Source organism: Melanerpes formicivorus, unplaced genomic scaffold (genome assembly GCF_026170545.1).
Source record: "Melanerpes formicivorus ecotype bairdi unplaced genomic scaffold, bMelFor1.0.p_v2 SCAF_19, whole genome shotgun sequence".
NCBI classification, from domain to species: Eukaryota; Metazoa; Chordata; class Aves; order Piciformes; family Picidae; genus Melanerpes; species Melanerpes formicivorus.
Genome location: NW_027142371.1, coordinates 14,991,289 through 15,014,664, shown reverse-complemented (window position 1 = coordinate 15,014,664; position 23,376 = coordinate 14,991,289). Strand labels below are relative to the sequence as shown.

The window sequence follows — 23,376 nt, the reverse complement described above, 5'->3', positions numbered from 1 at the left end:
CGTGGACCGCGGGTCTGTTGCTAACCCTCGGGGCTGTGCTGCTGCTGAGGTTTCTGTCCATCCTGGGTTGGGCTCTCTGGTGCCTTCCCAGATGAATGGAGACGTGCCAAGAGAGGTGGCCTGGAGGGTGGTGATAGGAGGGGCAGGGCTGGGGCTTGTCCTGTGGCCAGAGATCAGCCAGAAGCACTGCTGCTGTCTCTGGGTGCTGCTGTCTGTCTCTGGGTGCTCAGGGGGCCAGCCAGCCCTCTCTGGGTGACAATCTCCACTCTGCAGCAGGGTGGGTGGTTGCTGAGGAAACAGATGGACCAGTTCTCTGGCTCATCCAGGTTCTCTGTGGACATTCAGACTTTCTGTGGACATTCAGGTTCTCTCTCTGTGGTTGGTTCAGGCTCTCTGTGGTTGGTTCAGGGTCTCTGTGGTTGGTTTAGGCTCTGTGGTTCGTTCAGGTTCTCTGTGGACATTCAAGAGCAGACTCGACGTGAGCAGCCTGCTCTGGCTGAGTGCAGGGGGGTTGGACAGGATGCCCTTGGAGGGTCCCTTCCAACGAGCTGCAGTCTGTGACTCTGTTTCCTCCTCCTTGCAGACTCAACCTGCGGGTCCGCATCTCGCTGACCCCCATGCTGCAGAACCTCTCCACGGGGATGAAGATTGCCCTGCCTGGGGAGCTCTTTGCTGAAGTGCCTACCCCCTACAACCTCTCGCCGGACACGGACGAGGGCTACCTGCTCACCAGGTCTGTGCCCACTGCCTTCCTGGCACTTGACCCCCCCGTGGACGAGCGGGTTTACGAGGTTCACGTGGAGCACAAAGCCGCCACGGAGAAGACCATCTGGCTGCAGATCCCAGAGAGGTGCTGCTCGGACCTGAACTTGGAGGCAAACACTTCCCGCAAGGTGGAGATCCAGTTCCAGATCGACCAGCTGCTCTTCCGCCACTGGCACCAAGCCGTGGACCACCTGCTGGACGAGAAGCTGGTCCTGCCCGACGTTGCCAGCTGCACCATCCCCTGCCCCCTTGGCACCCCTCAGGCTGGGAACACCAAGCAGAAGCAAGCCATCTCCTTCATCACGGGCCGGCCGGCCAGCAGCAGGCAGGTCCCCCCTCTCCTCATCTACGGGCCCTTCGGCACGGGGAAGACCTTCACCTTGGCCATGGCCACCTTGGAGATCCTCAGGCAGCCCAACGCTCGGGTGCTGATCTGCACTCACACCAACAGGTGAGGGGCAGGGGGGGAAGAGGCAACCAGAGCTCTGGGGCTTGAGTCCAAGCAAGCTGGGCCCCCCAGGGGCGGTGCTGGGCCAGCTCACTTCAGCTCCGCTACCACCTGGGGAGGTTGGACTGGGTGCTGGTTGTGGTCCCTTCCCCCCGGCATTCTGGTGTGTTGCTTGCCTGGTGGGACAAGCAGGAGCCAAGGTGTGTGAGGTGGAGCTGAGCTGCCCTGGTCTTGAGCATCTCACTGCACTTCAGTCACCTCTCTAAAGAAACTCTGTTTTGTTTCAAATGTCTCCAACTGCTGCAGCACTTCCTGCAAGGAAGGAGCCTGGCATGGGTGGGGGTCTTGGTGGAAGAGGCAGCATCCTCCTGCCCTGTTATAAGGTGGAGATGGGGGTGGAGGACACAAGTAGCTCTTGCTAGCCTCCAGAAGCAGCAGAAAGCCATTGCCTGACCTTGCTGGGGCACTGCTGTGCTCTGCTGGCCCTTGGAGGCTTTGGGGCTCCATGCACGTGCCAACTCTTTGACTCTTCCAAGGAGAGCTTGAGGAAGAGGAAATGCAGATCTGCTCTGACTGCTGCTGGAGCTGCCTCCAGAGAAACCAGGTCAAGATGGTTAAAATTAGAGCAGTTACACTGCAAGGTGTCCACACAGCACCCTGCTGGCTGCCACTGCCCTGGGTCTGATGCATAATAGATGCATGGCTGCTAATCTTAGCCTGTGTCAGGCTGGCTGCTTCTCTGAGCCTTCTGCATGTCTTGGATCACCCACCTGGGCTGGGGGTTCTCAGAGGAGAGGTCTGTGTCAGCTGGCCCTAGAAGGCAGTGGGGACACAGAGTGGGATGGGAACATTTCTTGGAGTGGATCCAGAGGAGGCCACAGCAGTGCTGGCAGGGCTGGGAGCCCTCTGCTGTGAGCCAGGCTGAGAGAGTTGGGGTTGTGCAGCCTGGAGAAGAGAAGGCTCCAGGGAGACCTTCTGGTGGCCTTGCAGTGCTCAAAGATTCTGAGCAGGAAGCTGGGGACAGACTTCTGAGCAGGGCCTGTTGGGACAGGCCAAGGGGAGATGGTTTGAACTCCAAGAGGGAGATTGAGGTTGGAGAGAAGGGAGAAATGTTTCACACTGAGGATGGTGAGAGCCTGTCCCAGGCTGCCCAGGGAGCTGGGAGCTGCCCCATGCCTGGCACCACTGCAGCTCAGGTTGTTTGGGGCTGGGAGCAGCCTGCTGGGGTTGGGGCTGTCCCTGGGGGCTGCAGGGGGTTGGTCTGGATGAGCTTGAACTGTCCCTTCCCACCCAAACCACTCTGCGAACCTGCGATGGTCACAACGTTTGGGAACACCTCTTACAATTCCTTCCCTTTGCTCTGTTCCCCCTGCAGCGCTGCAGACATCTACATCCGGGAGTACTTCCACAGCTATGTGACCAAAGGGCATCCCTGGGCAGTGCCCCTGAGGATCATCTCCACCGACCGCCCTGTCAGCCTGACCGACCCCACCACGCAGCTCTACTGCTGCCTCTCCGCGGACCAGCGCTCCTTCCGCCACCCCACCCGGGCCGAGATCGACAGGCACCACATCATCATCACCACCTCCACCTTGTCCAAGAACCTGAAGGTCCCCCCCGGCTACTTCAGCCACATCATGATCGACGAGGCGGCGCAGATGCTGGAGTGCGAGGCGCTGATTCCCCTCTCCTACGCCACCCTCGAGACCCGCGTGGTGCTGGCTGGGGACCACATGCAGATCACCCCCAGGCTGTTCTGCGTGGAGGACGGGCAGTCTGCTGACCACACCCTGCTGAACAGACTCTTCCAGTTCTACCAGAAGGAGAAGCACGAGGTGGCCACCAAGAGCAGGATCATCTTCAACGAGAATTACCGCTCCACCGCGGGCATCATCGAGTTCGTCTCCAAGCACTTCTACGTCGGCAAAGGCGACGCCATCCACGCCAGCGGGAGCATCCCGCCCCACCCCGACATCTACCCGCTCGTGTTCTGCCACGTGGCTGGGGTGGCAGAGAAGGACATCTCCATGATCTCCTGGCACAACTCCTCTGAGATCATGCAAGTGACTGAGAAAGTGAAGGAGATCTCCGAGCGGTGGCCGCCCGAGTGGGGTGCCCGAGATCTGAGGAAGATTTGTGTGGTCTCCCATGGGAAGCAGGTATGCAGGAGAGCCACGTGTGGCACGCCTGGAGGAGCTCCTGCCCACGCTCAGCACTCCCAGATAAATGCTGGGCTCTGCTGGGGACTTGTCCCCCCCACAGGCAGCAGCAGGGAGGGGATTGTCCCCTGGGACGGCCACACCTGGAGTGCTGTGTCCAGTTTGGGGCAGCTCAGTGCCAGAGAGATGTGGAGGTGCTGGAGCCAGGGCAGAGCAGGGCAAGGGAGCTGGGAAGGGCCTGGGGAATGAATCTGATGAGGAGCAACTGAAGGAGCTGGGGATGGTTAGAGTGAAACAGAGGAGGCTGAGGGGAGACCTCCTGGCTGTCTACAGCTACCTGAAAGGAGGTTGTGGAGAGGCTGCTGCTGGTCTCTGCTCACAGGTCATCAGTGACAGAACAAGAGGGAATGGCCTCAAGCTGTGACTGGGGAGGTTTAGACTGGACATTAGGAAGCAGTTTTTCAGGGCAGGAGTGGTCAGGCACTGGAACTGCTGCCCAGGGAGGTGGTGGAGTCCCCAGCCCTGGAGGTGTTTAAAGGTGGCTTGGATGTGGTGCTTGGGGCTGTGGTTTAGGGCTGAACCCTGTAGAGCAGGGCTCTGGGTTGGACTTGGTGCTCCTGAGGGCTTTTCCAACCGGAATGCTGCTGTGATTCTGTAGGGCAGCTGGGTCCTTGCATGCCAGCAGTGCTTCTTAGAGATGCTCTCTCTCCAGTTGGACAGCAAGTCATGTGCTGGTGGGAGCAGAGATGCCTCAGGGTGGGATGGATTAGCATCTTCTAGGCAGGTTAACTCTGGGGCAGACAGGGAGCACTGGCTGAGGTCAGCCCAGGACATGTGGCTGCTGTTGAGTACCTTGGGGAAGCTGCAGCTGGGAAGGGTGGAGGGATCTTGGTGTTGGGTTGGGAGGTCGTTTCTGAGCTGAAACTCTCCTCTGTGGGGGCTGTTTCTTTCTTCCCAGGTTTCTGCAATGAGACAAGAGCTGAGGAAGAAGCACTTCCAAGATGTGGTGGTAGAAAACTATGAGAACCTGCCAGGTTTGTGTCTTGTGCAGCAGTTAAGTCCTGGCTGGCTGCTTTCCGAGGTCCCCTGCGTGCGAGGGAGGACTTCCCCACTCCGCACTGGGGGACAGGAGGCTCCACTGCAGCTACAAGCCCTGGGCAGTGAGCAGGGAGAGGAGCTGCTGGGTTGGTAGCAGAGGTCTGTCTGGTGTCTTCAGGTTGTCCTTCTTGCTTAGGTGCAAAACAGCCTCTTGCCTCGTGACAAAACACCTCAGTGGCTTCCCTGCCCTTCCCCGTGGCAGTGCCACCACTGCAGCCACCCCAGCCCACGTGCAGGAGAAGGGAGTGCCTGGAAATCCTTTGGCTGGTTTCCATCTCCTCCTCCTTGGTGATTCTTTGGTTCCTTCTTTTCCTGGGTGACTCAGATTCCTCAGGAAATTGGGTCTGCACCCCACTGTCAGCTCCTCCCAGAGACACCAGCGCTGCTTTGTGGGAGGGGGAAGGCTCTGTGAGTGCCCCCTCAGGGACCTGAGCATGTGGGGATCATGTGAAGCCCCAGGGAGCAGCAGAGGAGGCCAATAAGAGAAGGGAATTGAGACCAGGATGGCTTGTGGGTACCAGCCACAGCCAGGAAAGCATCCAAGAGCTCACCTGAGGCCAGCTTGCCTCAGGGCGCTGTTGAGGCTCCATCTCTGGGCACATTCAAGATCAGACTTGATCATGAAGGGCAGCCTGATCTAGTTGGGCATGTCCCTGCTGACTGCGGGGGGGTTGGACAAGGTGACCTCTGAGGGTCCCTTCCAAGCCAGTGTAATCTGTGAGGCTGCTGCTCTGGGTGGCAAGAGAGGGACAGGGCTGGTCTTGTCCGCAGGGATTTGGGTTGTGACTCATCCGTGGGCTTAGGAGTGTTATTATTTCTCCATGGTGCAGATGAGCCTCCTCGTGGTGAGAGCAGCTGACCCTCGGGGTCTGGGTCTCCTCTCCACACCCTTTCTTTGCAGCTCCTTAGAATCACAGAACCATTAAAGCTGGGAAAGCCCTCGAAGATCATTGAGTCCAACCATTAACCCTGCACCACCATGGCCATTAAACCATGTCCCAGAGTGCCATGGCCACAGGGATGGTGACTCCACCACCTCCCTGGACAGCCTGTTCCAATCCCTGACCACTCTTGCAGGAAAGAAATTGTTCCTCACATCCAAACTAAACCTTCTCAGTGGTGCCCAGGGACAGGCCAAGGAGCAATGGGCACAGAGTGGCAGCCAGGAGGTGCCATGAGGAGAAAGTTGTTTGGTGTGAGGGAGCAGAGCCCTGGAGCAGGCTGCCCAGAGAGGTTGTGGAGTCTCCTTCTGTGGAGAGCTTCCAACTCCCCCTGGGCACTGTGCTCCTGGGCAGGCTGCTGTGGGTGCTCTGCTTGAGCAGGGGGGTCAGAGGTCCCCCAACCCCCTCCAGAGGTCCCTTCCAACCCCCAGCAGGCCAGGATTCAGGGATTCCCTGATCTTCAAGAGCTGCTTTATTCCCATCACATGACTCCCATGAGTCAGAAACGTGAGGCCACCCCAGCCCTTGGCCACCTAACACACAGGAGCTGGGCTGGCTGCTGGGCTGGCTGCTGGGCAGCTGCCAGACAGGCTCTTGCCCGCTGGGTTCCCACGAGTGACCTCTGCCTTGTCCCATCCTGCGCAGGGCGAGAGTTCCGAGTCATCATCCTCAGCACGGTGCACACCCGCCGGAGCCTGCGCCTCTCAGCCTCCCACCACCTGGAGTTCTTCAACGAAGCCAGGGTGCTCAACACCATCATGACCCGGGCCCAGTCGCTGGTGGTGGCGGTGGGGGACGCCGTGGCCCTGTGCTCCCACGGGCAGTGCAGCAAGGTGTGGAAGCGTTTCATCCAGCAGTGCATCGAGCGGGGCAGCGTCTCCCCGCAGAGCCTCACCATGGCCCAGATCAAACAGGCTGCCTGCGACACGGAGAGCTGGAGCAGGAGCAGCCCGGAGCGGGATGAGCAGGACAGCGACACCGACTCCTCCGGCTCTGAGGCCGAGAGCACCACCCCCGAGGATCCCATCCTGCAGGAGCTCCTAGATGAGAGCAAGAACATGCTGGTGATGGTGTCCGAAGAAGGGCTGCTGAACGTCAAGCCCGAGGCTTCCAACCTGTGGCAGGGCAGGAAGGAGTACGTCAGCTTCCCCCTGCAGACGATGCAGCAGTACCTGCACATGCACCCCAAAATGTACAAGAGGTGTGAGCTGATCAAGGAAGCGTTCGACAGAGCTTCTGCCTTCACCCTCGACTCCCCCGCCATGACCATCCAGATCAAAGGCAGAGTGAACTGCGGCACAGCCTTCACGGGGGACGAGGTGCTGGTGGAGCTCCTGCAGGGCGGCTCGGCCGACGGCGGCGGCGGCCACCACCCTCAGGGCAAGGTGGTCGGCGTCTTCAGGCGTGCCGAGATCGAGCAGACCTTCATCTGCAGGATGGACGAGTTTGACCCCCGGGTGATGATCCCCATCGACCCCACCGTCACCAAGATCTTCGTCCCGGGGCTGAAGGAGAAGCCCGACGTCATCCCCATCCGCAGGCTGGTCAACGGCAAGTACAGGGTGGTCAGCTGCGAGAAGGTCAGGCAGAACAGGAGGAGGAGCCAGCTCTTCTGCGTCCAGGTCATCTCCTGGCGGGAAGGCTTCTACTACCCTTTGGGGGTGGTAACGGAGGTCCTGGAGGCGGCCTTGACTTTGGAGAAAGGCTTGAGGACCCTCAACCTGGCCTACAATTTGGAGAGGAAATACCCAGCCGCTGTCCTCGAGGAGGCGAGCAGCTACAACTCCAGCGGTAAAATCAACCTGGCCGAGGAGCACCTGAAGGACTGCCGCAGCTACTGGACCTTCACCGTTGACCCTGAAGGCGCCAGAGACTTGGACGACGCCGTCAGCGTCCGGGACCTTGGGCGCCACTACGAGATCGGGATCCACATCGCCGACGTCGCCGGCGTCGTCCCCAAAGGCAGCGCCTTGGACCAGGAAGCCAGGAGGCGTGGGGCTACCTACTATGCTCCCAGCCAGGAGCCCGTCTGCATGTTCCCCTCACACATCAGCCACGACGCCTGCAGCCTCCTGCCCGCCAAGGACCGCCGCGTGGTCTCCCTGTTCGTCACCGTGGAGAAGGACACCGACGAGATGTTAAAGGAAGTCTTCAACACCTCCGTGATCCGCTCGGACCGGCAGCTGTCCTACGAGGAGGCAGAGCAATGCATTAGGGACCGCTACAGGGGGGCGGCAGGGCCCCTCTGCTTCGACACCCTGGAGGACTGCGTGGCTGTGGCCTACCACTTCTCCAGGGTGCACCGGAAGTGCCGGCTGCAGGACGACTGCTTCTACGAGCGGCTGGATGAGGAGAGCTGCCCGGGCGACAGGGGAGCCCACCAGATGATCGAGGAGTTGATGATCATGTTCAACAGCTTCGTGGCCGAGTTCCTCACCAACCAGGAGGACACCAGAAACGTCACTCCTCTGCGGTGCCAGTGCGAGCCCAGCCCTCCGCAGATCTCTCACATGAGGAACAAGTGCAGCCACCTCCTCCCTTGGTCCATCCACCTCTCGCACCACCTGGGGCAGGCGCCTCCCGGCCCAGCCCCCTCTCAGAACATGGAGTTCTCTCTGCTGGCCTCCGTCTGGGAGCACTTGCAGTCGGCCGCTAGAGACCGCGACTTCAACAAGATGCTAGACCTGGTGGTCACCGATGACATCCACCCCAAGCTGGCCCCCGTGGCCCTGGAGTTCAGGAGGCTGCTGAGCCACTCCTATTTCAGCCGCTCCAACTCCAGCGTCCAGTCCAAAGCCGGCCACTACTCCCTGCACGTCGACTCCTACACGTGGGCTTCCTCCCCCATCCGCCGCTACCTGGACGTGGTGGTGCAGCGGCACCTGCACGCCATGCTCCGCCGGCAGCCCGTCGGCTACTCGCCTGACGACATCGAGCTCCTCTGCTACGACTTCAACAGGAAGAACTCCCTGGCCACCCAGTTCGAGAAGAAGGCTCGCTACCTGCAGATGGCCACCCAGCTGAAGAGGCAAGTGCTGCAGAAGGTGGCCTTCGTGGTGGACCTCAAAGGCGTCAAGAACTACTTCAAGGCTTTGTTTCCGCTGAACAAAGAGACCCTTCCCGACCCCCAGAAGATTAACTACCGGTCCCTTCAGCTGATAGAGCAGCCCCTGTTCATCGAGGAGCAGAACAGCATCAGGCTGATGTGGAGGAGGAGGGTGTACTCTGCCGAGACCCTGAAGGATCACATGCTGCAGGATGGACCCCTCCTCGACCGCAGCCTCACCCTCGTCGCTGCCCAGACCTGGCAGGAGGTGCTGGCGGCCATCAGGAAGGAGGACTTTGAGGCCGCTGCCACCCTCCTGGAGGAGGAGCAGGAGGTGTACCCGCGGCACACGGGCAGGGTGAGGAAGAGCCAATGCCAGCACTACGTGGAGCTGAGCCTGGAGCTGAGCGCTGGGGACACGCTGCAGTTCCAGCTCACCACCGACATTCACCGCGGCTTCCTGGTGCCCTCGGTGCAGCTCTGGTGCCTGGCGCCCGGCTTCGACGTCTGCCTGCAGCACACGGACAAGCCCATCGAGTGCTTCTCGGCCTACGCCACCCTGCCCTCCAAGGACAGGTACAGGGACACCCTGGATTACTCCAAGGTGTGGATGCCCATGAGCTCCATGGAGTCTGCGCTGTGCGCCGTGGCCGAAAACGAGTCCATTATCCTCCACGACGTCCAGATCTTCTGGGCGCAGCAGAGGACAAGCAAAGGGCAGCTGCAAGGGAAATTCAGCCTCAGCAAGCAATGCTTGGAGGAGTGCTCCATTGAGGTGGACTTCAACAACTGCTACCTGTGCATTCGCTTAGGTGGGCTGAAGCTTGGGAGCCTTCAAAGCGAGGAGGAGAGCCTCAGCCAGGGTCTGCAGAACCTGACTTTGCTTAACAAGGGCAGGTCGGAGAGAAAGCTGGTGGTTGATCCAGATACCTACACCTGGGTGGCTCATGGGGTCACTGAAGAGTTTGGTGACAATGACAAGTCAGCCCAGGACAGAGACAGGATCACTCAGAAGACCGTGAACTTTTACATCCACCACATGTCCATGGAGAGCATCCCCACGGAAGTCTTGAAGAGCTCTGCCAGCTTCACAGTGGAGCTCATCCCAAAGATGCTGCCAGATGTGTAAGTGTGCTCTGGCCCCTGCAGAACACCAGCGTTCTGCTGCTCCCCAAAGGGCTTTGCTTGCTGGCTCCTCTCAGCTGGCTCTGGCTGGTGGGCTGCTGATGTTTGGTGGGGGGTGGAAGCCTTTCTCAGACCTGTTCTCCTGACAGCCTCTTGCTCCTCTGCTTGATCCTGAGAGCGGGGAGAGAGGGGCAGGTGCTGTGCTGGGCTTTCCCGAGCATCTGTTTCTGATGCTGCTGGATTGCTGCCATATGTCTGCTAAAAGGCAGCCTGGAGATCTGGCCCAGGGCTGGCTCAGCAGGCCTTCTCCCTCATTTCCCAATCATTCCCCTTTGGTGCTGCTCTGAAGCAAGATCTGCTCCTGCCAAAGTGGAGCTGCTGCCTGGTTTGCCCCTCGTTGTGCACAGCATGGGCTGCCCACCACTGCTGGAGCTTTTTCAGGGTGGAATTGTGCTTCCTTTTGTGCTGTGGATTTCAGGAAGGAATTGGAAGGTAACCCTAGAAAATGGGGTGGGCTGCAATCACACAGCGTGGGGCCAGAGCTTGGGCTCCTTGCTTTCACCATCCATGCAGGCTCAGCTCTTCAGACAGTTGAGAAATAGCCCCAGATGCCAGGGAGCAGAATGAGTCCTTTTGGTTGAGGTTCTTACAGAGCCATAGAATTGTTTGGGTTGGGAAAGCTCTCTAAGATCATCAGCCTAAGATCTCCATGGCCGTAAACCTTGTCCCCAGGTGCCATGGCCACAGGTTTCTTTCTTCATGGGAAGGTTTAATACAACATCAAAGCCGGGGGAAGGAATGCAGGAGGCAGCTGGGCAGAGCTCTGCCAGCATTCTCGCTGTTCTCTGCCACATTCCTTTCGTTCTTCTTTCCCCTTCTCTGTCAGGCGCAAGGAAAAGGCAATCAGGAGGCTGGAGTTTGCTTCTGAGCTTGCTAAGAGCATTGCCCTTGGCCATGAACCTCCCATGAAAGGTAGGTGCAGATGTTCACCTTTCTTACTTTGTGCCTCCTTGCTTCTGGCCAGAACGGTGCCCTGAGAGCTTCCTTGCCGTAGCAGTTATGCTGCCAAGCAAGGAGGTTCCCCTGCCAAGGGGAGGAGAGGAGCTGCTGGCCTGGCACAGGGAAGGTGGGAACCATAAAATGGTTTGGTTTGGAAGGGACCTTAATGATCTTCCCGTTCCAACCCCTCTGCCATGGGCAGGGACACCTCCCACCAGCCCAAGTTGCTCATCCAGCCTGGCCTTGAACACCTCCAGGGAGAAGGCAGCCACAACCTCCCTGGGCAACCTGTGCTGCTGTCCCCCCACCCTCACTGTCAAGAATCTCTTCCTAATGCCCAGTCTGAATCTGCCCTCACAATATGGGATGCCCCCCTGGAAAGTGGCCTGGCTCCTGTCTCGATCCCCAGGGCTCACAGGCGAGGCTGCAGGGTAGAACATCACAGGACAAAGGTCACTTTGAGGTGGTCTTTTAAAGGGGCCATGACTGCTTGGTACCTGCTGCATGCTCCCATTGAACCTCCTGTCTGCTGCCTGCAGGAGCCTCCTGTGAACTTTGCTTTCTTGCCTCCTTGCCATAACAGTGACCAGGTCCAGCATCCTGCTGCAGAGCTCCTTTGACATCTCTGGCAGAACCACTCTCAACAGGAGTCAGACCGAGGCTATTCTGCTTGCTCTGAGAAGACCTTTCACACTCATCCAAGGCCCACCAGGTGAGGCTGGGGAGGTGCCATGGGTCCATGCCCTCCAGCAGCTTGCAGCTCATCTGCTGCTTTCCATGGAAGCCTTGGTGAGACAGGAGAGGGCAGCAGGGGTTGGCATCAGCTGCACTGCTCAAGGCAGAGCACTCAGCTCTTGGTTTTCCTTCCATGCTGATCCTCTGGGCGCTGATCTGGAGCACAGGGCTGGGGGTGGTTAAAGTGTTCTCAGCAATGTCCTTGGTTGGTTTTTTTCTAGGCACAGGGAAGACTGTGGTTGGAACTCACATTGTCTACTGGTTCCATGAGCTGAATGAGAATAGTCTTGTGGAGCAAAAGCCACCAACCCCTGAAGACAGAAAGGTCATGGGGGGAAAGTACATCCTGTACTGCGGCCCCTCCAACAAGTCCGTTGATGTCGTCGCTGGTAACTATCGGGGTTAAGCCCCCAGCAGTGGCTGTGCTGGTGGGAAGGAGGAGATGTGGCTATCAGCAGAAGGGACAGAGAGTGGGGCTGGGCCTTACAGAAGACCTCTCAGTGGTGGGTGAGGAGCAGAGAAGGTGGGGATGGTGTTGAGGGGTGGGCAGCAGAGGCGAGTGCATGGCAGGCACCGAGCGGTGCCCAGCCCAGAGGCTTTCTCACCTCCTGTGGGGCCTGCTGCTGCCTGAGCAGATCTGTCCTCCTCCCCCAGAGATGCTGCTGAAGATAAAGGGACTGAAACCACTGAGGGTCTACGGGGAGGCCATTGAGGCCATGGAGTACCCATACCCAGGCAGCAACCGGCACCTCTACCGCAGAACCCTGCGCGATGCTAAACCAAAGCGGGAGCTCAGGTAGGACCTGGTGGCCCCTCAGGCTCTGGGGGGGCTGGGCAGTGATGCCTTCTGCACCCATGAAGCTAACCAAGGCAGAGCAAATGTGGTCTCTACTTCAACATGAGGAGGAGCTTCTTCACTGTGAGGGTCACAGAGCCCTGGAGCAGGCTGCCCAGAGAGGTTGTGGAGCCTCCTTCTCTGGGGACTTTCAAGCCCCATCTGGATGTGCTCCTGTGTGCCCTGTGCTGGATTCTCTGCTCCTGCTCTGGCAGGGGGGTTGGACTCAATGGTCTCCAGAGGTCCCTCCCAACCCCTAACATCCTGTGAGCTGTGATCTGGATACATGATCACAGGAGGTTAGGGGTTGGACCTCTGGAGCTCATGGACTCCAATCTATCAATTCTGGCTGTGACTTCTTCAGCTGGAGGGTGAGAGGGTTTCTCCACACAGGCAGGTGTGCTCTGCCTCCGTGGGAGAAGGGAAGCCTTGGGCTTATGCTGGGGGCAGATGGTTAGGCACTGACTCTTCCTTCAGTCAAATCATCCTGCACCATCGCATCCGGCGGCCGCCCAACCCCTTCTGCCACCGGATCTGCGCCTTCGACGCCCGGGTGAGGAGAGGGGAGGAGATAGGAGAGGAAGAGACAAAGCAGTGAGTAGAAAGAGACCCTGGTGAGAGACTTTGGGCCACCTCTGAAGTGCTGCCTGTGTGAGGACAGTGCAGCAGCAATCCTCCCCCCGGGAGAAGAGCTTTGGGCTCCGCGTGGTAGGACTCGGCTGCCACAAGCCTACAGCTGAGGGAAGGGCAGAGAGGTTGTCCTGGCTCATGCCAGCCAAGGGAGCAGGTGAGAGCATGGAGATGGAGTGAGCTGTGTGCTTGGAAGGCTGGTGAAGGGCGGTTAGCGAGCCCCTGCCTCACTTCTGCTCTGCTGCTGTTGTCCTTCTGCACCCAAAGTGCCCTGGGACACCTGCACCCCCCACCCCGAGCCCCTCTCCTGAGCTCAGGACACAGTGCAGCTCCCACTGTGTCCCTTTGCTGGGGACAAGCACCCTGGGGAGGGAGGTGGAGCCGGGGCAGCGTCACCTCGGCCTGGCTCTGGCGTGAGGAACCTGGAGGTGCTTCCCTGCTCCATCAGCTGCTGTCTCCTGCACCCACCACCAGGTACAAAATCATGCTGGCAGATGCTCGTGCCTACGAGCTGGCTCGCCACAATGTCATCCTCTGCACCTGCTCTGCTGCTTCTGCCCCCTCCCTGGAGAGGCTCAACGTCAAGCAGGTCATCATTGACGAGTGTGCCATGGCCACAGAGCCTGAGACCCTCATCCCCTTGGTCAGCCACAGCTATGCTGAGAAGGTGAGGCCCTTCTGAAGGTGGCTCTCTGCAATGGCTTCTCTCTCTGCACGTCTCCCACCCCTCAAGCATGCTCATTGCCAGGGTCTGCCAGCTTTTAAGGGTTGTTCTTTGGAGTGTCTGTGGTGGTCTGCCAATGGTTCTGCCTTCAGGCAGTCCTTTCCTCTAAGGTTTGACTCGAATTGGAAGCTGGAGGTGCAGAGAGGTGCCTGCAGGACATGAGGGTTCTCACCAGATGCAGGACCTGGGCATGATCTGCCCATATCACCTCAGCAGAGTTGTAGGACCTGCTGTGGGCCTGAGAGCCATGGGGCAGAGCTGCTGTATCTGCTCACTTCTGCTCAGCTCTCTGGCTTCAGGCAGCTGCACCCAGGTGGTCTTCTCTAAAGCTGCTCTTGGCTTTCTGCAAGAGAAGGGTGGTGGTGGGGCTGGGGCTTTGGTGCTTCTTGCCAGGGTGGGAGTCCCTGCCTCCAACACATGAAGTGCTGATGTGAGAGGAAGCGTAGAGCAGACCTCAGCAGACTTACTCCCTGATGTCTTTCTCCTCTCAGCTGGGAACAAGGCTCCACGTTGTCTGGGTCAGGATGCACAGAATGGGTTGGGTTGGAAGGGACTGTGGAGATCCTCCAGTTCCAACCCCCCTGCTATGGGCAGGGACACCTTCCTCTAGAGCAGGTGGCTCAAGGCTTCATCCAGCCTGGCCTTGAACACCTCCATAGGCCTTTACATAAAGCCCAAGGCTGGCCTTGGCTGAGGTCATTGTAGCCATGATGCAAATAAGGAGCAAGAAATGCCTGTGGGTAGATAGCCTTGGAAAGAGCTGATGGCCAGCAGTGCCATCAGAGCCAAGGTGCAACTCTTTGTTGCAGGTTGTCTTGCTTGGGGATCACAAGCAGCTGCGGCCTGTGGTCAACAATGACTTCTGCAAGAGCCTGGGCATGGAGACCTCTCTCTTTGAGCGCTTCCACAGCCAGGCCTGGATGCTGGACACGCAGTACCGCATGGTGAGACCTTCCTCAGCTGGGCTGGCCTCTGTCCTCTCCTTCTCGGGCACAGGGCTGCTCCCAGGGCTTGCCCCAAGCCACCAGGAAACACATTACCCCCCCGTGGTGCTTTCCCTTCCCAGAGCAATCAGCAAGGGACTGGCCCAGTGCCACCTCCAGCCCAGTGGCAGAGAGGTGCTGCAGGATGGGAAGTTCAGAGGTGCATGGGCTGGGTTGGAAAGGACCTTAAAAGCTCATCCAGCTCCACCCCCCTGCCATGGGCAGGGACACCTCCCACCAGCACAGGTTGCTCAGGGCCTCATCCAGCCTGGCTTTGAGCGCCTCCAGGGAGGGGACAGCCACAGCCTCCCTGGGCAGCCTCTGCCAGAGCCTCCCCACCCTCACTGGAAAGAATTTCTTCCTCCTCTCCAGTCTCAACCTTCCCCCTTCCAGCTCAGAGCCATTGTCCCTTGTCCTGTCACTCCCAGCCCTTGTCCAGAGTCCCTCCCCAGCTCTCCTGGAGCCCTGCAGGTACTGGAAGCTGCTCTCCCTGGAGCCTTCTCTCCTCCAGGCTGAACAGCCCCAGCTCTCCCAGCTTGTCCTCGTGGGGGAGGTTCTCCAGCCCTCTGAGCATCTAATCTTCCAGTCCCTGGCTGGTTGTTGACCTCAGCTTCTCTCCTTTCCTCTACCAGCACAAGAGCATTTGTGAGTTCCCATCCCAGGAGTTTTATGAAGGGAGGCTGAAAACCTGGTCCCAGCTGTACCGCAGGCGCAGCGTCTTCTACCACAGAACCAACCACTGCTGCCCTGTCATCTTCGGGCACGTGGAGGGCAGGGAGCAGAGCCTCATCATTTCTACTGAAGAAGGAAATGAGAACTCCAAAGCTAACCTAGAAGAAGTGCAGGAGGCGGTGAGGAGGCTCCCGGGGAGCTGCTGGAGCTGCAGGAGGGGAGGGGATGGTGTGCAGGGTGCTTGGGATCATGGAGGGGTGATGAGCAGTGAGGTGGCACAAACCCAGCAGGCCCCACCTGGGCATGGGGAGAAACTTTGCTGTGGGGGTGCAGAGCCCTGGAGCAGGCTGCCCAGAGGGGTTGTGGAGTCTCCTGGTGTGGAGAGCTTCCAACCCCCCCCTGGGCACTGTGCTGCTGGGCAGGCTGCTGTGGGTGCCATGGGCTGGGTGACCCCAGAGGTCCCTTCCACCCCCAGCCTGCTGGGATTCAGGGATACAGGCTAAAGATCCGTGGGGTGCAGGATCTGCCTGGAGTCTTCTCGGGTCTGGAGCACACCGGGCAGCCTCTGGCCGGGGGCAGCTGTAGGGACAGCACGGCCCAGAGCAGGGGGAAGCAGCACAGCCAGGCTCGGTCTCTGCCCTGAGGAGTGGGTGCTGGAGGGACGGGACCCTCGCTGCCGTGTGAGCAGCGCCGCGGTCTCCGCAGGTGAGGCTGGCGAAGCAGCTGGCACTAGATGGCGGCATCGAGCCGGAGCAGGTCGCCATCCTCAGCCCCTACAACGCCCAGGTGGCAGAGATCAACAAGAGCCTCCAGCGAGAGGGCATCTCTGGAGTCACCGTCTGCACCATCATGAAGAGCCAAGGTGAGGCTGGCAGGGGAGGCTGGGTTCTGCTCCCCCCTACCTTCCCCAGCACTGCAGCAGCTTATGATGGAGGCAGCCCTGGAGGAAGTCCTTCAGCAGGGGCATTTTGGCCACGGAGGAGGCAGCCCTGGGGGGTTGGGCATTGTGATAAATCCTTTGGTCAACCCCTGGAGTGCCCAGGCAGGTGGGGGGTGTCTGGGGGGTGTCTGGGGGGTGTCTGGAGGGGGTGTCTGGAGGAGGGTTTAGGGCTTGCCACGACCCATGCTCGCTGGAGAGCAAGCAGGAGCCTGTTGGCCTCCAAAGCTGGAGAAGCCCAAGGCTGGCTGCGTGGCTGAGGGTCTTGCTGCAGAGCACTGGATGCCCTGTGAGGGTGGGGGCGGGCAGGAGCTGCCCTCTGCAGCAGGAGCTGCCCCCTGCAGAGCAGTGCTGGCTCTGCCCTGCAGGCAGCGAGTGGCGGTACGTGATCCTGTCCACCGTGCGCTCCTGCCCCCGCGACGAGGTCGACAGCACGCCCACCAAGAGCTGGCAGAAGACCTACCTGGGCTTTGTCACCAACCCAAACCAGGTCAATGTGGCCATCACACGAGCTCAGGAAGGACTCTGCATCATAGGTGAGCCACCTGGGGGTGTGCCCAGGCCCGGAGGGGAGCAGGCTCGAGGGGTGGAGATCCCAAGCGGCACAGCCCATGGGCTGGCTGCATCCTCCTGTCCTCTGCTGCTGCTGCTGCAGCCTGTGCAAAGCAGAGGTCCTGCATGGCTCATCTGGCACAGCTGGGGAAGGCTCTAGAGCCACAGCTCTTCTGAGCAACAGCTGAGGGAAGTGTGGGGTTGTTCAGCCTGGAGGAGGCTGAGGGGAGAGCTCATTGCTCTCTGCAGCTCCCTGGAAGGAGGCTGCAGGGAGGTCCCTTCCTAGGATTAGGTGATGGAGTGAGAGGAAAGGGCCTGAAGTTGTGCCATTTAGGTTGGAGATCAGGAAACATTTCTTTGCTGCAAGAGTGGTCAGGGGCTGGCCCAGGCTGCCCAGGGGGGTGGGGGAGCCCCCCTCCCTGGAGGGGTTCAAGAACCCTGTGGCCATGGCACTTTAGGATGTGCTTCAATGGCCACGGTGCTCTTAGCCTGATGGTTGGTCTGGGTGCTCTTAGAGGTCCTTCCAACCCAAGCAATTCTGTGAGTTCGTCTCAGCCTCTGGTTCAGGCCACCTTGTTTCTGTCACTTTGCTGGAGCTGTCTCCTCACAGCCCCTGGCTGCTCCCTGGCCTGCTGATGCCACCAGCGTGGGCTGTGAGGGGTAGGGAAGCTGCTGCCGCTGTGACAGCACTGAGCTCTGGCAGACAAGTCCCTAGGAGCTACCCAGCACCTTTGGGCTTAGAAATGTGAGGCAAAGATGCCTGTGAAGGCATCTCCCAAACCTCTTCTGACCACTGCCCCCCTCCCCTGTGCCCCCAGGGAACAGCCACCTGCTGCAGTGCAACCGCCTGTGGAAGAGACTCCTGCACCACTACCGGCAGCACCACTGCTGCACAGCAGCCCAGGAGATTCTTGTCAGGAGGCCTCCAGCCATGGCTGCACCTCCATGAGCTCAGCCCTCCCTGCCTGAACGTGTGCCTTGGGAAGGAGGCAATCCTCCCACAAGTGACTGACCTGTGGAGCCAAGTGCAAGGGGGGAGCTGGGATCTCCCCTGCGTGGGGGCGGCTGCCAGCCTGCTCTGGCATCCTGGGGGGCAGGGTGGTTGAGCAGAGCAGCCTTGGCCAGGAGCTGTCAGCTCCAGCAAACCAAAAAAGCATTGGGCATGGATGGGGGGGGAGGGGGATGGGGGATGCTGGGTGTTTGATGGTGAGATGCTCAGCAGAGCCCCAGCCTGCCTGCAGAGCAGCTGCTCCTTGGGGACCAAAGCTCAGCCAGCAAGGCTGGGGAGCCACCCAGAAGGGAGCCAGGCAGCAAGATGCCATTCACCATGGAGGACCAAAGCTGCTGGGTGCCAGCCCTCCTCTGAATGCCAAGGCCAGGGGCTGCTGGGTGCCACCCCAAGGCCAGGGGCTGCTGGGTGCCAGCCCAAGGCCAGGGGCTGCTGGGTGCCAGCCCAAGGCCAGGGCTGCTGGGTGCCACCCCAAGGCCAGGGGCTGCTGGGTGCCACCCCAAGGCCAGGGCTGCTGGGTGCCACCCCAAGGCCAGGGCTGCTGGGTGCCAGCCCAAGGCCAGGGGCTGCTGGGTGCCACCCCAAGGCCAGGGGCTGCTGGGTGCCACCCCAAGGCCAGGGGATTTTTACTGTGGGGTTTTTTAAAGGCTTCTCCTCTCTGCCAGCAGGAGGACAAGGCTTGGGGTTGCTTTTTCTTTATGTGAAGGAGAGAAAGCAAAGGAGACCCCCAGGTACCTCTCTTTTGCCTGGCCACAGCTCTGCTCTCTGAGCCAAGGCCACGCTGGGGCTGTGGACAGATTGATCTCCTCTCTCTCCAAAGGAGGTTGTCCTTCCCAGGGTGAAGCTCTCGGGAGGGCAGGCCAGCTGCTGCCAGGAGGAGCTGGCATTCGTAGGCAGGTTTGAAGCCCTGTGGGTTCTGGTTGGATTCTCCTCTCCCAGAGCCCCACCCCCACCCCTCCCTGATTAATTTTTCTTCCACACCCCATTTTTTTAAAAGTCTTTTAAAGCTGCTTTTAATTTATTGACTTAACTCTGGTGCATTTCTGTCCCAGCCTGCTGGGCTGAGGTTGGCAGAGAGGTGATGAAGAGAAGCTGCAGATTGTCCTGCAGGCTTCTCTGCAGGCTTGTAAAACTCCCCTGGGCAAGCTGCTGTGGGGGCTCCTGCTTTGGCAGGGGGCTTGGCGTGGGCTGGGTGGTCTCCAGAGGTCCCTTCCAAGCCCCCTCCCCGTGCTGGGGGGCTGGGATGTCTGTGTCATGGAGTTGGAGCCTGCAGCAGCCGTGCTGCTGGGAGCTGGAAGCTGTGCTGCTGCAGAGGGCTGCTGTGGCCCAGGCACATCTGGCTCACACAGCTGTGGAGTGCTGCTCTGCTGAGCCATGGAGCTGCCTTTTGATGGTCTCCACGAGGGACTGGAGACTTCTCCCTCTGTTCTGAATGTATGAAGTGCCTGCTGCAGCTCTCCCCCCGACCACAGGCCTGGCTGTCCCTAGGTGTTCCTGTGGGATGGAGCCAAGCTGCTCTCAAGGTGGATTTGCACCGCTGCAGGGACTCAGCCCTGCCTGGGCAGAAGTGAGAGGTCCCCAGGAGTTGACAGGGCCATGGCAGGGATGGCTTTGGTCCTGTGGTTGCCACTGGAAATGCAGCAGGGCTCTTGCCAGTGGGGAGGATGTGCAATAAGAGAGCCTTGGGTCTGGGGAAGTCCCAGTGCCATGGCTGGGTTGGTCAGAGGGTGCTGGGTGAGAGGTTGGACTCCATGATCTCAGAGGTCTTTTCCAGCCTGGTTAGTTCTGTGTCCTGTGCCAGCATTGCTCTGCCAGAGCCACCTCAGTCCCTCCAGAGCCTGTGGGCCTCAGCTCTGTGATCTCCTGGAAGTGAAGAGCCTTCTCCCTCCTGGCTGGGCTGGGCAGCTTTGCCTCTCTGGCTGTTTCATGACCTGGGGCACAAATGAGCAGCCTCAGCCCAAGTGCAGTGGCTCAGCCCAGAGCTCCTGGGCAGGCTTTGGCCATGTGCTTGCACAGACCCAGAGAAAGACCTCACCAAACATCTCAGTGAGGGGGGGAAAAGCCAACTTGGCAGCCACTGCTTGGGGGGGCTAAAGCCCAGTCTGAAAGGCTGTGCTTGGGCACCTCTGTGCTGCAGGACAGGAGATGCTGGGGTGGGCTTGGGCTTTTCTTTTTACCCCTCTGTAACTGATGGCTGGAAAATGCTGCCCCACAGCCCCACTGGGTGCTGAGCAGGTACCTGCAGAGCTGGCTGTGGAGCTGAGCAGGTACCTGCAGAGCTGGCTGTGGAGCTGAGCAGGTACCTGCAGAGCTGGCTGTGGAGCTGAGCAGGTACCTGCAGAGCTGGCTGTGGAGCTGCAGCAGGTACCTGCAGAGCTGGCTGTGGAGCTGCAGCAGGGAGCTGCAGAGCTGGCTGTGGAGCTGAGCAGGTACCTGCAGAGCTGGCTGTGGAGCTGAGCAGGTACCTGCAGAGCTGGCTGTGGAGCTGAGCAGGTACCTGCAGAGCTGGCTGTGGAGCTGAGCAGGTACCTGCAGAGCTGGCTGTGGAGCTGCAGCAGGGAGCTGCAGAGCTGGCTGTGGAGCTGAGCAGGTACCTGCAGAGCTGGCTGTGGAGCTGCAGCAGGGACCTGCAGAGCTGGCTGTGGAGCTGAGCAGGTACCTGCAGAGCTGGCTGTGGAGCTGAGCAGGTACCTGCAGAGCTGGCTGTGGAGCTGAGCAGGTACCTGCAGAGCTGGCTGTGGAGCTGCAGCAGGGACCTGCAGAGCTGGCTGTGGAGCTGAGCAGGTACCTGCAGAGCTGGCTGTGGAGCTGAGCAGGTACCTGCAGAGCTGGCTGTGGAGCTGAGCAGGGACCTGCAGAGCTGGCTGTGGAGCTGCAGCAGGGAGCTGCAGAGCTGGCTGTGGAGCTGCAGCAGGGAGCTGCAGAGCTGGCTGTGGAGCTGAGCAGGTACCTGCAGAGCTGGCTGTGGAGCTGAGCAGGGACCTGCAGAGCTGGCTGTGGAGCTGAGCAGGTACCTGCAGAGCTGGCTGTGGAGCTGCAGCAGGTACCTGCAGAGCTGGCTGTGGAGCTGCAGCAGGGACCTGCAGAGCTGGCTGTGGAGCTGAGCAGGTACCTGCAGAGCTGGCTGTGGAGCTGAGCAGGTACCTGCAGAGCTGGCTGTGGAGCTGAGCAGGGAGCTGCAGAGCTGGCTGTGGAGCTGAGCAGGTACCTGCAGAGCTGGCTGTGGAGCTGAGCAGGGACCTGCAGAGCTGGCTGTGGAGCTGAGCAGGTACCTGCAGAGCTGGCTGTGGAGCTGAGCAGGTACCTGCAGAGCTGGCTGTGGAGCTGAGCAGGGAGCTGCAGAGCTGGCTGTGGAGCTGCAGCAGGTACCTGCAGAGCTGGCTGTGGAGCTGCAGCAGTCAGGGACAGCAGTCAGGGCAATTAATTCAAGGTGTTCTGGGCTGCTGGTGAGAGCTGAGTGTTTCCTCCTTGTCTGTGTGCTCAGGGGTAGAGAGGACCCCGGGATGAGAGCAGCCCAAGGCAGCCTGGTTTCATCTGCACACAGAGCTTTGAAATGCCTTTGGGGAGGAGTCTGACCTTCAAGCACATGTCCTTAAGATACTGCAGGGGGGAGCCCCTGGCAGCGTGCTGCAAGGACCTCTGTCCCACCACGGGCTCACAGACAGCAGGATCAGTGCTGCAGGGCACAAATGGGCTCCATCCAAGAGAACAGCCTCAGCTTCCCCAGAGCTGAGCACCAGGAGCCTGGGCTGAGCCCTGTGGCTGCAGAGCTCTGTGGCTGCAGAGCCCTGGGGGTGCAGAGCCCTGTGGCTGCAGAGCTCTGTGGCTGCAGAGCTCTGTGACTGCAGAGCCCTGTGGCTGCAGAACCCTGTGACTGCAGAGCTCTGTGGCTGCAGAGCTCTGTGGCTGCAGAGCCCTGTGGCTGCAGAGCCCTGTGACTGCAGAGCTCTGTGGCTGCAGAGCTCTGTGGCTGCAGAGCCCTGTGGCTGCAGAACCCTGTGACTGCAGAGCTCTGTGGCTGCAGAGCCCTGTGGCTGCAGAACCCTGTGGCTGCAGAACCCTGTGGCTGCAGAGCTCTGTGGCTGCAGAGCTCTGTGGCTGCAGAACCCTGTGGCTGCAGAACCCTGTGGCTGCAGAGCTCTGTGGCTGCAGAGCCCTGTGACTGCAGAGCTCTGTGGCTGCAGAGCTCTGTGGCTGCAGAACCCTGTGGCTGCAGAGCCCTGTGGCTGCAGAGCCCTGTGACTGCAGAGCCCTGTGGCTGCAGAGCCCTGTGGCTGCAGAGCTCTGTGGCTGCAGAACCCTGTGGCTGCAGAGCCCTGTGGCTGCAGAGCCCTGTGGCTGCAGAACCCTGTGGCTGCAGAGCCCTGTGGCTGCAGAGCCCTGTGGCTGCAGAGCCCTGTGGCTGCAGAGCCCTGTGACTGCAGAGCCCTGTGGCTGCAGAGCTCTGTGGCTGCAGAGCTTTGTGGCTGCAGAGCCCTGTGGCTGCAGAACCCTGTGGCTGCAGAACCCTGTGGCTGCAGAGCCCTGTGGCTGCAGAGCCCTGTGGCTGCAGAGCTCTGTGGCTGCAGAGCTTTGTGGCTGCAGAGCCCTGTGGCTGCAGAACCCTGTGGCTGCAGAGCCCTGTGGCTGCAGAGCCCTGTGGCTGCAGAACCCTGTGGCTGCAGAGCCCTGTGGCTGCAGAGCCCTGTGGCTGCAGAACCCTGTGGCTGCAGAGCCCTGTGGCTGCAGAGCCCTGTGACTGCAGAGCCCTGTGGCTGCAGAGCTTTGTGGCTGCAGAGCTTTGTGGCTGCAGAGCCCTGTGGCTGCAGAACCCTGTGGCTGCAGAGCTCTGTGGCTGCAGAGCCCTGTGGCTGCAGAGCCCTGTGGCTGCAGAACCCTGTGGCTGCAGAGCCCTGTGGCTGCAGAGCCCTGTGACTGCAGAGCCCTGTGGCTGCAGAGCTTTGTGGCTGCAGAGCCCTGTGACTGCAGAGCTTTGTGGCTGCAGAGCCCTGTGGCTGCAGAGCCCTGTGACTGCAGAGCCCTGTGGCTGCAGAGCCCTGTGACTGCAGAGCCCTGTGACTGCAGAGCCCTGTGACTGCAGAACCCTGTGGCTGCAGAGCTCTGTGGCTGCAGAGCCCTGGGGTGTGCTGGCAGCAGGGGTGGAATTCCAGCTGAGCCAGGAGGGGTCCAGCCCTGTGCTTGGCTTCCAAGGAGCAGCTCCCTGGGATGCTTTGGAGGCTTTGGGCAGGCCAGTGGAGGACAATCAGCTCCCTGCAATGAAGTGCTTGGTCTTTGTTAGCTGCTGGGGTCAGGGGTGAGGGAGGGGCCTGGAGCCCCAGCAGCTTTTTACCTTTTCTATCTCTGTGACTTGCAGCAAAACCAACCCCAACCCCAACCCCCAAGCCTCAGATGAAGTTTTGGATACAACTCTTTTTACCTGCCTCTACCATTTCTTAAGAGTGAACCTCAGCAGTCCTTTCATCCTTCTCTTTCCAAGCTCTGTCTAAGCCATAATGGTTAAATGAATAAATACAGAGAGAGATGAAAGGAACAAAACTGCAAAGCAAAGCTGAGTTTATTTAAGTAATAAATGGTGTTGCCAAAAGCTCTGCTCCTGTGCTGCCTGAAGGAGGCTCTGGGCTGGGGGGCAGCTGTGTCCCCACCCACGACACGCCCTGACACACCCAGCCCCGCCCCCCTCCCCGCCCCCCTCCTTCCTTCCCCACCTTTTCCCTGGCA

General features: G+C 60.0%; 1 protein-coding gene across 2 annotated transcripts in view; it reads left to right on the top strand.

Annotated features, from left to right (window-relative positions):
- Positions 1-18,680, top strand: part of HELZ2 (helicase with zinc finger 2) — a 28,620-nt gene extending 9,940 nt beyond the window's left edge. For both annotated transcript variants that reach the window (XM_068150246.1, XM_068150245.1), the window contains 15 exons: positions 584-1,216; positions 2,589-3,372; positions 4,331-4,406; positions 6,057-9,582; positions 10,469-10,554; positions 11,165-11,293; positions 11,538-11,705; positions 11,971-12,112; positions 12,629-12,745; positions 13,256-13,448; positions 14,315-14,449; positions 15,121-15,339; positions 15,866-16,022; positions 16,466-16,633; positions 17,468-18,680. In XM_068150246.1, coding sequence (XP_068006347.1) covers positions 584-1,216; positions 2,589-3,372; positions 4,331-4,406; positions 6,057-9,582; positions 10,469-10,554; positions 11,165-11,293; positions 11,538-11,705; positions 11,971-12,112; positions 12,629-12,745; positions 13,256-13,448; positions 14,315-14,449; positions 15,121-15,339; positions 15,866-16,022; positions 16,466-16,633; positions 17,468-17,598 — 6,664 coding nt within the window. In that variant the 3' untranslated portion in view covers positions 17,599-18,680. The remainder of the gene's footprint in view (positions 1-583; positions 1,217-2,588; positions 3,373-4,330; positions 4,407-6,056; positions 9,583-10,468; positions 10,555-11,164; positions 11,294-11,537; positions 11,706-11,970; positions 12,113-12,628; positions 12,746-13,255; positions 13,449-14,314; positions 14,450-15,120; positions 15,340-15,865; positions 16,023-16,465; positions 16,634-17,467) is intronic.
- The last annotated feature ends 4,696 nt before the right edge of the window (positions 18,681-23,376 follow it).